We start from the raw sequence: 14916 nt of genomic DNA on the forward strand, positions 1-14916 counted from the left end.
AAAGTACTTTATATATATATCAGAGCCATTTTGAAAAGTAGGCATGATAAATATATAAATTTTTTATCAGCCATTTAATCCATAGACATTAATTTTCGATTACTGAACGCAACCGTAACCAAGAAAAAAATTAGCACGCTGCCGCTGCCGCCGCCATAGACAAACGGAGGGAGGAAGTTTGTGAGTGATCGATTTTACACCGGTCTTCGTTAAACTTCTCAACGACATTTCTCTTTGTTTCATACGCGTGTGTTTTATCAAAACAATAGAAACAAGGCCGCCGCGTGTGAATAAAATGGCGAACACGTTTCGCGGGGTGACGGTATCCACCGTCAACAATGACGGTGCTCTTACTTCGCGTTTTAATTTCGCTACAAACGTAAACGTGGATTATGACCCGCAAGGGCTTAGTGTTAAAGTAATACGTGCGGATCCTGTATTAGCTCAGGAAGTGCTTGAATTTCCAGTCCACAATCAAAGCGAGTGTTCACGGGTGGCTGGTCAATCTTATATATTTACGATAGATAATGAAACGCTTTTCTTCAAGTTTGGTTCTGAAGGTGACTGTCAAAATTTCCATTTACTTGTTAGCAAGATTAAAGCGGGCAGATCGTCCTCTGTTTTCACGGTGCGAACAGAAGATTCATCAGCGATGCAATATTTCCAGTTTTATGGTTACTTAAGTCAGCAGCAAAACATGATGCAGGACTATGTAAGAACAAGCACTTACCAGCGGGCTATATTGTCAAACATAAACGATTTCAAAAATAAGGTAATCCTCGATGTAGGTGCTGGTTCAGGTATTTTGTCTTTCTTTGCTGCCCAAGCTGGTGCCCGGAAAGTATATGCAGTAGAAGCTAGTAACATGGCCCACCATGCCCAAGCATTAGTTCAAGCAAATGGACTTCATGACCGAATTACAGTTGTAGCTGGTAAAATTGAGGAAATTGAACTGCCTGAAAGTGTTGATATAATAATTTCTGAACCTATGGGTTATATGCTATACAATGAACGCATGTTAGAAACTTATCTTCATGCAAAAAAATGGTTGAAACCAAATGGTAACATGTATCCTACAAGGGGAGACTTACATATAGCTCCATTCACAGATGATGCTCTCTTTATGGAACAATATAATAAGGCCAATTTCTGGTACCAATCCTGTTTCCATGGGGTTGATTTGAGTGCCTTACGCACAGCTGCCATGAAAGAATATTTCAGACAACCTATTGTTGATACATTTGATGTACGCATTTGTATGGCGAGATCAGTGAGACATGTGGTAGATTTCTTAAATGCTAATGAGACTGATTTGCATAGAATCGAAGTACCTTTCAGATTTGAATTGACACAGTCAGGAACTTGCCATGGATTAGCATTTTGGTTTGATGTTCTATTTGCAGGTACCACACAACATATTTGGCTCTCTACTGCACCTACAGAGCCATTAACACACTGGTACCAAGTAAGATGTTTGCTTGAGACTCCTATTTTTGCTAAACAGGGACAAGCTTTAACTGGTCGGGTACTGCTATTGGCCAATAAAAGACAAAGCTATGACGTTACTATGGAGATTAGTTTGGAGGGAACCAACATTTCCTCTTCAAACACTTTGGACTTGAAAAATCCATACTTTAGATATACAGGTGCTCCAGCAGCTCCCCCTCCAGGGGTTAACACAACGTCTCCAAGTGAAACTTACTGGAACTCAATTGAGTCAGCGGGTTCCCTAAGTAATGGACAAGGAGTTATTTTGACAGATGGCACACAGCAGTTTTGCTCAACCCCAGATCAAACCATGGCCTATGCAGCTCATCCAAACATGATCAAAACAGTAATGTTACAAGAGGAGTTCATCAAGAGGATTGGCATAAGTCAAAACGGGGATATATAATCCGCGAAGTCGCGCCGTGCGCGCCTACGGGCTATAAGAAACCGTCGCAACCGGTTGTGAACAATCTTCCGTTCAAACTATAGTGTATAAGCGGACTTATTTATTTACAAAACATCACTGGACTTTCAATTTAAATTGTGTATTGGTTTAGTAGAGACAAACCGCCTTGCAAACTATCTGTAGAGATAGCTCTAACACGCATTACTAATCACTATATAGTGTAATAAATATAACACACCAGTGTTATTTCGGATGTAGCACCTTAGGCTGCATTGTTTACAGTATATGACGCTTATTAGTAATTTAATGAAAACACAATAATTATTGAATACCTTATGATCATTTTTTTTGTAAATAAATCTTTGCATGATGCAGAGTAAAATGGCCAAAAAGCGTCATAATGAGCTTTGGCAGCTCGTTTAGATTAAGATAATTAGTTTCAAGTACATCTTAGACTAAGCAATAAGTGCTAAAAATGCTTAATGTTGAATACTCAAGTATGAAATCATGTCATGTAGAAAGCTCATTTCTGAATTTAAAATTGTGGTGTTTTTGAGAATCTTCTGTCTGCCAATTGAAATATGAATGAGGATTAAGTCATTACTAATAAATTATGTAAATAGTTAGAATAGGATAATTTTGTCACATTTTTGACATAATATAATCTGTTATATGATATGTGAATTGTCAGTATTGCTTTGTGTTCCATAAGAATCAATATAGTAATATTTTTTTTTTAATGTAACTGCATTTTGTATGTGAAAAGTGATATTGTAACCAGTGAAGCTACTAATGTAGCATTTTAACTTCACAACTATTTGTCAGTAGAGATACACAGAAAACAGGTAGATATTAGGAATCATACTCATTCTTTTCCAAATTTCTAATTTGGTTGAGGCCATTTGTTATCTTGCTAATGTCAATGTAGTGTAATAGTAATATCTACATCTTGCTAATATCATTGTTATTGAAATTTTTAAAAATCAAGTCTTAATCATCATGGAAATAATGTTTTTTGGTTTATGATTAGTGTCAATATGAAATTGGCGCTAAATGATAGAATTTCAAAACTACAGCTACCTCATGGTTTGGCAGACGGATTAGAATACAACAAATATTACATTACAATGTTTAGTATTGCCAATTGTTTGTATTTTGATCTCACTTGGCAATATCTCATTGAATCTACTTGAAATTGATAGAAACTTTTGTAATTCGTTTGACTTATCAATTATTAAATATGTCACAAACAGTTTTCTTTTTATTCCCTTCACATAATATCTATATCATAATATATATATAATAGGACATATGATTTAGATTTTAATGAAAATTAAGTATAGCCAAGTTAACATATAACTTGCATAGAAAATCTTTAAAGTTTTAAGATAAAAAACAACATAAAAATTATTATATATTTCATCTTGATAGATCTTAGAATTATAAACATGATAACATTGCGATTAATTTATGATTACAGCTTATCAGCTAACCAAGAAGTAACATTTATTTTTGTCTTCTACATAACGATAAATACATACATTTATTAGATAAAAATTAAATCATAATTTCATAAGTAACTTAATATAATTTTACAGCAGAAAAACTAATATTTTTTCCATAAGAGTAAATTATATTGTATATAATCACTGTAAATCTAGATACTAGAAGATACAGATTCAAAATTTCACACCATAACCAAATCCAATCAAACAAAACCTATTTATTCCATAGACAATATAAACAGTTTTTAGGCTAATTGCAATCCCTCATAACCAAGTGAATCTGGGTCTGGGCATTCCATACGACTTTGAAGATGCTGAAGGGTATTATGAAAGTGCTTTGTTACTTGTTCCACTTCTTCACTCTGGTCCAGATTTGCTAACTCTTCACGGATCTTTTGAATTATCTGTTAAGAATATAAATACAACATTCAAGTGAGATATTTACTAATGAAATTTACAAGCCACTAAATTGCATTTAAAACAAATTTTTGTATTAGTTGAATTTTAGATCTGTAATATATATGTTCAACATTGTAGTTTAAATATCTTGGCAGGTTTGTGTTTTGTTTTGTATTGTGCAAATGTAGCTGGGGCATGAATTTTTTAAACAATTAATTGAAAAATACTTAGAATTGGAAGTGGAAAAGATAATATAGTAATAATATATGAATTTAAAATTAAATATTACAGCTTGTATGAGGTTGGTGGTAAGCGCCTCGCACCCTCTCTCCCTGAGCAGAACGTATCTTCCCAATAGTTCAGCCAACAGTTGCGCCTGTACACCTCCGTCCATACATTGTTGGGCGACCTTCGCTGCCTTTTTGAGACATTCTAGAGCTCTCGTTTCTGCGTTTAGGGCCCACTTAAAACAGAATACATTTTTTTTTGAGCTGGGAAATCAGAAGTCAGAGAGCAATCTTTTTAAAAATATTAAAAATTTATAAATATTAAAAAATCTAATTATTGTTCTTATTCGGATTAATACCGCCAACATAACATAGAGCTGTCATTAACATTATAATATCACATTATTATAAGCTGAGCATTCAGAATGAGTGAGAAGATACTACTTTTGATCTTGTTCGGAAATAATGCCGGTGTGACAGTTATGCGAACCATGGTAATTTTTATGTATTTTTTTTAAACAAAATTATACTTTTTTTTTCTTTAATATTAAGACGAAGACGTCAGCCGTTCCAGCGTTATTTAAGGGAGTTTTACCGAGCACCACCACTATGTGGAACCAGCTGCCCACTGAAATATTTCCGAACCGAAAAGGGCCAGCAACGCACTCACGAGCCATCTGGCATTGAGAGTGTCTATGGGCGGCGGTATCACTTAACATCAGTTGAGGCCCGTTTGCCCCGTTTAAAAACACCTGTCGAACTATAATGACTTGACAGTTGTCAACATAAAAAACTCAATTATCCTACGACAATTCTCTTTCGCACAGACTACGCGGTATAAATTCTTACCGGTTTCCCGTCCTTAGCCCCCTTCCAGAAGAGATGAGCACATAACGCAACAGCGCGACTCTGATCTGGCTTCTTGAGTAACTTACTAGCTGCCAATGCACACTGATTACGCATGGGTTCAGCGTTTTCAGCACCTAAAATTGTATATGTTGTCTATTGGTTAGTCATATCTTCTTAAAAGGAAATGCGATTTATTTTACGTAAATTTCAAGCATAGCATACGTGGTCAAGAAACTGTCAGGTTTTGACAAATAACCACTTGATATAGAATAAAGACATCTCCCTCCTCTCCCAATATTCTGTTTCCCTTATTTTTCTTGATAGTCAAGTAGGTGATTAGCGCTGTGTGGATTGATACATAATCATCCGGCCCAAGCTCTGAGACTCAGATTTCTTGTATTAACTTCGTGATCATATGTTTATTCTAATAGTAGATAATTTACAAAAGACATGGAAAATTCATTCATTCAGTGTCATTCCTTTTGGTTTGCGAATCCTTCAATATGGTATATAGAAATAAATTTATTATTTAAACAATATAAAAACGCTACAAAACCAAAAATTAAACTTCATGTTAAACTTTTAACATAATAATCATGCAATTTTATCTATTGCTCGGGTTCCTATATTCAAGTATCTGATACCATACTAAAACGCAGCGTAACAATTACGGTAGGGATTTTAAACAGCACTTTAGTAATTTCTAATTGAATAAATAGGACCATTAATCTAACAAAAATATATGTTAATACGTGTAGTATATAGAAGTTGAATGCAGCATTGCATGGTAAATCATATCTCAAAACGACTGAACTTCAGTTTATACAAAATTATTTGTTTTTTGTTGAAATCAAAAAGGATTATGACATTTCTTTTACTTTCCGAGATATTTGTGGACGTATAAAATAACATGTAAACAAATCATTAACTTCAATTGATTAAAAACTTACCAAAGCAATTGATCTGTTCAAAAGTGGCGATAATGAGCGTTATAGCGGCCAACTGTGCTTTGCTGTCCGAAATCTCGTCTTCGTATAAGGTAAAAGCCTGCGAGAGGTATTCGTATGCGATCGTCTCATGGTTTGCGAAACCTATTTCGCTTATTGCCAGTGCTCCTTGCAGGTATAATCTAAGAAATGAATATTTTATTTATGTATAGCTCAATATAAATAGTGAAAGGCTAGGCTATTTGACAAGATTTTAGATTTTTCTTATTATTTATTAGAAATTAGAACCTATAAAATTAATATAAAAAAATCAGTGGCGCGAACCTTTTCGGGTCTAGGACTCAAATTTCTGTATCTGTTTAATTTGTCAATCTAATAGTCAAGTAGGTGATCAGCCTCCTGTGCCTGACACACGCCGTCGACTATTTGGGTTTAAGGCAAGCCGGAAACGCTATTTTTATCGAAATTTTATTGGGTGTACTCAATTATAGAAATCAAAAATTTTATTTATTCAGCATAATGCCACCCTTATGAGGGTTTAGAAAAATTACACCGGTCAATACGAAAATCATTTATGCAACCAAAAAGGTTTGTAATTTGCACATTGCAAATTCTTTCACTATCAGAACATTATATTCTTGAGGAACATGGGCCTTGGGTATATTTATTTAAGCTGGGAAATCACAATAGTTTTTAGAACTATGACGATTTCTTAAAATATCAGGTTCAGGTTTCTAATAAATATTAATAATACCTTAGAGGCAGTTCAGCCAACTCAGCTTTTACCAGCATTCCGATGGTCTGATAGCAGAATTGGAAGATCTTCTGGCATTTCTTCTCCCACATCTCATCCTAAAACAATATTAAAATATAATCGTATTTCGCTACAAACCTATATAACGATATTGGAACATTTTTATTTTATACGGCCATCTGTGCCTGACACACATCGTCGTGAATTGTTAATTGAACACATAGAAAGAGAGATGGACAGGTCTTTGAGTGCACGACAGCAGGATCACTAGGCCAACCCTCGTCTATTAAAATTAATGGTATTGCCGCGCGGAAGTACGTCTGCAAAAACTTTTAAATAATACTTTTTCATTTTAGATATAATAATGATTATTGTCTCAAATCCTTGTTACCTGATCCTTAAGATCCTTATAGATGTAAGCCAGTCTGTACGCGTGGAACACTATAGGTGGGAAAGTATGCTGAATCCGCTTGACGCCGCCGCTTTGAAGCGCTTTCCTCGCTGCACTCAGTATTTGATACTGCTGATCGGCTGAATCCGATTTGAAGTGATGTATAAGTCTAGAAAATGACAGATAAAATATGGACTTCAAGACTTTATATAGACCAAGGAGAAGTAGAAGGGAGCGCCATAAAAATAGGGATAGAAGATATAGAAGCGTTAGCAGGAAGCTAATTAAGAAAGAAAGCTGTGGATAAAACTGGAAAAAGCTGGAAAAGGCTTTTACCCGTGATGGGGTTCTGATCTATGGTTTTAAAGATTGGATTTTTTTTGTTTTATTATTATTTTATAAGTCTAGAAAAATAACATAAGTTACAGTTTTGATCAAAACTAAATGTCGTAGCCGGATTAGAAAATCGATTATTCCATTGAAATGTCACAAATTGAAAATAATATTTATGTATAATACCGTATAGGGTTTTTTTTATACTGTACTAGTAAAATAACTGATTTAGATTTTTATAAACAGGGGGCAAACGAGCAGGAGGCTCACCTGTTGTTAAGTGATACCACTGCCCATGGACACTCTAAATACCAGAAGGCTTGCAAATGCGTTGCCGGGTTTATAAAAGTGGCAGACTTCTTGAAGGACTAAGTCGAATTAGTTCGGAAATACTTCAGTGGGCAGCTGGTTCCACATAATGCTCAACTGCCATTAAACGCTCAGTTGTGGAACTAGGGCTGGAATTTTGTATTCCGCCTCAACGTCCAATTTTTTTAAGCTATTGTATAGATTTTATCGCGGGCTTTGAGCGCGGCGACCGAATCAAGAAATTCCGTAACGAAATAAACCTAACACACGATGACGTAATATAGGTGCGGCCAATACGCGTTAGAGCGGGACAGAACGCATACTGCGTCTTACATCGGTTTAGCGTGATCGGATAGGCGTGTTAGTCTGAGTCTGGTAGAGTGGTAGATTGAATTAATATCAAAGAAAAAAAATACTGCAAAAAATGAATAAATAATTATATTGCATAAGTTTATAAAAAATGCTATGCAATAGCTTTACCGCGGCAGTCCCCGAGTGCCACACGTATTTTTTTTTTACATAGAATGTCTAAACACTATTTTGTAATAGAAAAACTCCCCGTTCAGGCTGAAGGGCGGGGTCAAATATATGTATTACCTGGCCATGAGTCCCTGTTCTTCCACAAAGTCCTCATTACTCTCTTCTACTTGAGCAGTTTGATCCTTCACCAACACATCTACCATTGAGAGTACTGAATCAACCTATAATTAAAAACTTATTAATATATTTTTACTTTGATAGTTGATATTCGCGGATATTATTATGTATAGAGAACTAGTCAGCAAAGGAATAAAATTTAAGTTCCTATAAATGGCCAGACTCCTTGATCCCATCGTGAAATGATCAATTCTACGATCTTGCCGCAGCATATAAGGTCTGGCCTTATTATATATACAAGAAAAACCGCCATTGTATGAGAATACTAACATCTTCTGGGGCTGACACCGTAGTATCGCTCTCTATAACATCCGTGATTAAATGCACAGCAATCATCAGCCTTCCAGGTTGGTTGAGACGATTGATGAGAGGCGCGTAGTTCTGGAGTTTGATCAATGTTAAGATGTTCTTGTAATGGTCTGCCGGGAGCTTCAGAATCTTCATCAGCTCTTTGAACACTGGCGTGTTGTGTTCTATGTGGTTTTTGCCGCTGTAATCATTTTAAATTGGTTATAATCTATTTAATAAGAGGATTGTTGGTATTTTTGCATTCGAATCGATGTCCTTTTGGACTTTTATTTCTCTGTGCGCAACCATCCCTTCTATAGTGAAAAAAAAAATCAGTGGTGCTACAACCTCTTTAGGTCTTGGCCTCAGATTTCTGAATCTGTTTCATGATCATTTTTAAAACTAATAGGCAAGTAGGTGATCAACCTCTAGTGACACACGCCGTCGACTTTTTGGGTCAAAGACATGTCCTTTTCCTCACGATGTTTTCCTTCACCGTTCGAGCGAATGTTAAATGCGCACATAGAAAGAAAGTCCATTGGTGCACAGCCGGGGATCGAACCTACGACCTCAGGTATGAGAGTCGCACGCTGAAGCCACGAGGCCAACACTGCAAGAAAGCCGAGCCCAAAAGTGCCTTATATGCCTGACACACTTGGTTTCCTTACGATGTTTTCCTTCATAAAAAGTGTTAAATGCGTATATAGACAGAAAAGTCCATTGGTGCATAACCAGAGAACTCACGACCTCATGGATATGGAATTTGGAATTTTTTACTTATAGATATTAATTTTACATTATTCTGAAGTCACTAAACAAAAGTGTGTCATTTTCCAAACATTTAATATGAATAAGTATAAAGCCCCATCCACACGCTTAACTAACAATGGGAAACAGCCAACAGCAAACCAAGCACCTACGATTCTGACATTTTGGGAGGCTTATCAAAATAAGCCATGTCTCTGGAATTCCAAAGATTCTTCTTTCTTCTTTTTTTCCTTTTTTCTTTCTCTTGCTTTAATTTATAATAAAAATATGTCAACCCGAAAGTAATAGCTGCCACAAGCTCGTCGTCCGCCATGTTTGCCGATTCGGAATGTTATGAACGTTCGCCAAGCATGTGGATGGCTGTTTGTGTTGGGTGATTGTGGTTGGTGTTTGGGACTTCGTTTGCTGTTTGCGGTGTTTGTGACAAACAGCCAGCGTGTGGATGCCTCTTAAGAATACCTCGCCTGCTGAATATCAGTGCAGATCCTGTCCGTGTGAGCCAGTACGCGGTCCACGTAACTCAGTTTGTCTGGGTGACAGCGTTGCGCCAACTTAAGTAAAGCCAGTTGGAGGGATAGCATGTCTTCGGATGGCATGTCTGTGCGACTCTGTTCAAAAAAGTTTTTTGCACGAGTTAACTTCGGTGGCGGTTGTTGTAGGCATGTTCAAATGTAAATGAAACTCTTTGTTTGAAGCTGGGTGTCAACTGGCTTTAATCATTTAAAACATTAGCTAACATTAAATAAGGGGTAGTGGGGTTGCAACGCTAGACTAACCAAAACCTGTATATATATATGTAACTTGACTAATGTTAGGTTACAAAAAAACGTAATTACATTTATTACATGCTGGTCATGCTCCATAGGACAATCATAGAGCCTGGACAATATCAAATTGTTGCTGATTTTTTGCTTTTACATATTTTTGTTATTTTTTTATTTTATAATACTACAAAATGTAATTATTTTATTTTTATCCCACACACTGTTTTATTGTGTTTTTTTATTAGTTTTTATAAGTCTTTAATGTATAATATTCTACGGTTTTGATATTTGTAAATATGTGAGGAACATCTTACTAACTCTTTTTAATATAGTAGTTTTATTCTAGAAGTACATTGTCTTCACATATCATTATTTAACTAATGTATACAAAATTTTTTAAACTTATTTAAAAACAGTAAGTGTTGAGTTTCTTGCCCATTCTTCTCCACACAAAAATACCTTTTGGAAGGTGCAACTAGAATCATCTTTATATTTTATTTGACGTTCAAAAAGTGCCACATTAGGTGGTCTAATTGAAATAAATGATTTGACTTGACTTGATTTATAACTATACAACTATATTACCCTAACAGCTAATAGGCAATTCAATAGTGGTGTAACTTAAATACACGACATAAGATATTTAATGTTTTTAGGAATTGAGAACATATGAAAATATCGATAGTTTCGGAGACAGTATTAAGGTCTCGCGACGCCTGGTGCCACAAATTACCATTTGGGATTGCAAATAGCCTGACAAATACACGGAGTTCTTGTAGAACTTTTTCATTTATCAAAGTCATTGATAAAGTTCTATGGGTTTCTTGGAGGTACTATTGGCAAAAAGATATACCTAGCAAAATATAGGAAAGAGAACAGAAATTCTTTAGTGTCAGAAGAAAATATTATAATTCAAATATTTGTAAAATAGTTATATTTTATCTTTGATCTATGCCTATTTGATTATTATACATTGAATTACCGTATCAGAGAAACCCACTTTATTTTTACACTGTAATATAGAATGTTAATAATGTTGAACCATGTTCTTAATGATACAGGTGAAAATAATACTAAATACCTGAGTGATAGCAGCAACTTGATCCGAGAAAACTTCAAACAATTGCACCTCCTCTTCTTTCCCATCTTCTAGAACCACGCTTAAGTTGACATTGCCTTCGTTTCTCTGTAGAGAATTATATATTTGTGAGATTCTAGAAAATATATATACATTGTTATTCGTTTCAAAGTGTTTGTTGCACCCTGAAACCGCTAGCCCATGTTTTATGAAATTTTATATGTATTTAATAGAATTTCAACACACATTGGGTAACATTTTTGCAGTTTTAGTAGCGACCCTTATGTGTACCCAGTGATAATGTAGCATTCAAATGGTGAAATAATTTTTAAAATCGGTCTAGTACTTTTTGAGGCAATTCAGTACAAATATATACTTACATACAAATCTTTTCTATTTATAATATTAGTATAGATATAGAAAAAGGCCTTATTGGTTGAATAATAACAAATAATTTAAATTTTAAAATCGAGTTATTATCTTATTTAATTACTCACCTGACTGAACGCAGCCAATCGCTCAATTAAAGCAATAATAATGTTCTTAATATTGACTCCGGGTTGTAGTTCTTCACAGGATTTTAAAAATGGCTGCAGATTCGCCAGATGGAACTCGTCAGGGAATACCTGGATGTGTAGATTGGAATTCCTATTAATATATTCCTATTATTATTTATTTAATTTAATTTTAATTAAATGGTTGATTGGAAGAGATTATCGAAAGCGGTAAGGCCGCTCGTTGCCTTATTATTTAAATATCCTAAAAATGAATATTAAGTTTACATATTACTATTTAGTAGTAAAAATTAGAATTACTATATAATTGTTAAAGGCATTTACTATAATTATATATATTTTTTTTTAATTTAACCTTCAACCGTCTGTTTTTATTTTTCAAAATTTATTTTGATAAGAAATATCTATACGAATTGCAAAGCGCGATATAAAAAAATCTACTTACACTTCAGAATTTTAATTAGCATTATTTTGTATGACTAATCCAAATATAAACAAATTCTAAATGCACGTGAAACGCCCCCTTGGGTGAAATTACGGGTCACAGAATATAAGAAAAAACACAAACCTGTATAATGCACTCCATAAGATATTCCTGGGCTATTGCATCTCTGCAACTGACAACTTGTTCCAAAATCCCAGGCAACACGAGACGTCTGTAGTCATCCACTCCCACAGACTCCAATTGCGACAAACGAACCAAATTCGTCCCAACTAATATACGGAGTTCGGATCTTTCACGCTCGCGCCGTTCTTTATCTCTAAAAATTAGATTTCATCACATGAATTTCTTGAATTAATCTGTATCATAATATATAGAAGATAACAATTATTTTAAATATACCTTGAGTGACCTTGATGCTGCATTCGCACCCACAACTTGTTCATTTCAGCAAAATTCATCAGCACAAAGTCAATAGCGTCACGTGCCTGATTTAAATAAATAAATCTTTTAACAAAGTAGAGCCTAGGCAATGTATTAAAATAAGATTTTCGTAAACATTGATTCAAAATGCTATAGAATAAATATATACTAAATAATAATATAGAATATATATGCTTCTCACCAACTGTATGTACCATTACATACATACAATGCCATATGTGCACCAAAACTAAAAGTATATTTGTTTTGGTACACATATGGCATTGGTTAATACTATAAAATAACTTACAGTTCCCTCATTTTCATTTTCTGCTTCAGTTGTATCGGGGAGAATGTTTCTCGTGCACTGTAATAAATAGTTGCGCAAGAACAATCCCCGCAGTGGATGCTGTACACCACGACACATCTCAACAAGATCCTGGAATATGCATTCATACTATTTTATTCAGGGTTAGAGCTGATTAGTCATTTATACAAATCAAATTTTCAAATCAATAATATTAAAGAATCACTCCTTAACAAACCTTATTATTATCTCATTCATAACTTACTATAAAGTGATATAATGCATTATGCAAGTCTATTAAAAAAATTGCTTACACTAACATGTTATTGTATGGAAAGGAAATGACTCTAATTAAAGACAACTTAAAGAGTTGTAAAATTACTCTACATTTAATAGAATTCTTGTATTAATAAAATATGCACTATCATGGATGGAATTGTTTCATGATGTTAGATGAATAAATAATTAACTGAATTTAAACTTACCTTTAAGAGATCTCTTCTTAAGTTTGTATTGGTCTTAATATACACCAAGCCCACAGTGATCAACAAATACAGACGTGGAACAATGTTACCAGCATATTGAACCAGTTCATACAAGTCAGCTACTTTACGCCCTTTTTGGAACTCTTCTAGAAGGTAGAGTTCAAGGTGCCGTAGCTCATCAGTTATGGCCATATCTGTTTTGGTCAGGATTTTATTGGTATACACTTTGTGCTGATAAGATTCAACAACTGCTTTAATATGAAATTTATAGTAATCATATACTCAGATCCAAACCTTTTTGCTATTTAACACATTTTATTTATTCCAAGCATTGTCAGGAATTCTTCTAAACCCTCTTGGAATTTTACTTCTAAATTTACTTTACAATATGTAAATTCTCAAATGTAAATTCACAAACTACATGGCCAAAAGAAAAAATAATCACTTAGAAAATTTTCACATACATATAAATTAATAAAATAAATAAATTTATCACTAACTAAACAAACTGTTTATAAATTCTCTGAAATATAAAGTTTGTGTACTCCAATTATTATCTTAATTTAATCTCAATTACAAAAGGATACATAGCTCATAGTAGCTCTTAGGAGACAGAAGGGATGTACGTAATTCTCCCAACATTGTAGATGCATGCTTTAAAGCATCCATTAACTTTGATTTGTCCAAGCATCTCTTCATTTGAAATGCCTAAAATGAGATTTGTTATTATTAAAACCTGATAATTATCAGTGGTCATTTATAATTTACCATTTCTATATGTTTTATCTAAAAAATCAAATGGGTTAACATTTGTGTCTTTATTTGGCATATTTAAATGTTGTACAAATAAAAAGATATGGTTGAGATTAATCACAACATAAAGCATTAAGCCAAGTCTGAGTAGATTAATAATTGCTAGTGAATTAGAATATACCTGCACTTTAACTACATTTAAAGCTTCTTCCAGAAGCTTTTCCTGCTCTTCAACTGGCGAAGCCTGGTTCGTCATTTCCGCCTGCAACTATTAAGATAAATTAACAAAATACTCCATAATTTAGACTACTACTCCATTAGATTGATGTAAGCGTACCTCTGTATTGTATATACGATATATGTCGAAAATTTTTGCGGATTTATTGCTATCAATATACGATAAATACTTCTAGCCTACTTTTCAAAACAAGTAATCATTTGTTTATAATATGATGTAAAGATAAAATTATAAGTTTCGTTTAAAATTTACACCCACATTAGTGTACAGTGTACACAGTACAAGTCTATCAATTATGACATTGATAATTGACATTAGATTTTCGAATCGAGAATTGATGTTTTTCATTGATCATCATTGAAAAATACAAAATATGGTTATGTTTTCTTTAAGGAAACGTCCTTACAGAATACATAATAGGAATCGGAAGTATGAAGTTTACTTACATAGTTTGCTACTGTATTAATAAAGCAAACGCTAAATGGAAAGCCAAAATCAAAGAAATATCGGTAATAAAAATGTTGTCAAATATTCCAGCTGTCAATATGTCGATAACTGGCAATTAGCTGTTACTCGCATCAATTGTCATT

General features: G+C 34.0%; 2 protein-coding genes across 3 annotated transcripts; one reads left to right on the forward strand and one right to left on the reverse strand.

The window, feature by feature from the left end:
- The first annotated feature begins 142 nt into the window (after positions 1-142).
- LOC125050271 (histone-arginine methyltransferase CARMER) lies at positions 143-3146 on the forward strand. Its single transcript, XM_047649998.1, has one exon. It carries the CDS (start codon positions 296-298, stop codon positions 1892-1894), a length of 1599 nt encoding a protein of 532 aa, XP_047505954.1. The 5' UTR covers positions 143-295; the 3' UTR covers positions 1895-3146.
- Positions 3147-3295: 149 nt separating this feature from the next.
- LOC125050347 (vacuolar protein sorting-associated protein 35) lies at positions 3296-14616 on the reverse strand. 2 transcript variants are annotated; one of them, XM_047650116.1, is made up of 18 exons: positions 14426-14616; positions 14270-14350; positions 13923-14043; positions 13336-13529; positions 12854-12982; positions 12523-12608; positions 12247-12439; positions 11661-11789; positions 11167-11271; positions 9781-9929; positions 8536-8755; positions 8206-8309; positions 6967-7135; positions 6576-6673; positions 5825-6003; positions 4875-5008; positions 4088-4261; positions 3296-3803 (listed from the first exon to the last, which is right to left on the reverse strand). In XM_047650116.1, the coding sequence occupies exons 2-18, from the start codon at positions 14342-14344 to the stop codon at positions 3645-3647; spliced, it is 2418 nt and encodes an 805-aa protein (XP_047506072.1). In that variant the 5' UTR covers positions 14345-14350; positions 14426-14616; the 3' UTR covers positions 3296-3644. The 2 variants fall into 2 exon arrangements, with proteins under 2 accessions (XP_047506072.1, XP_047506071.1); XM_047650115.1 differs by having other exon boundaries at positions 14270-14356.
- Between the last annotated feature and the right edge of the window lie 300 nt (positions 14617-14916).

Source organism: Pieris napi, chromosome 6 (assembly GCF_905475465.1).
Source record: "Pieris napi chromosome 6, ilPieNapi1.2, whole genome shotgun sequence".
NCBI classification, from domain to species: Eukaryota; Metazoa; Arthropoda; class Insecta; order Lepidoptera; family Pieridae; genus Pieris; species Pieris napi.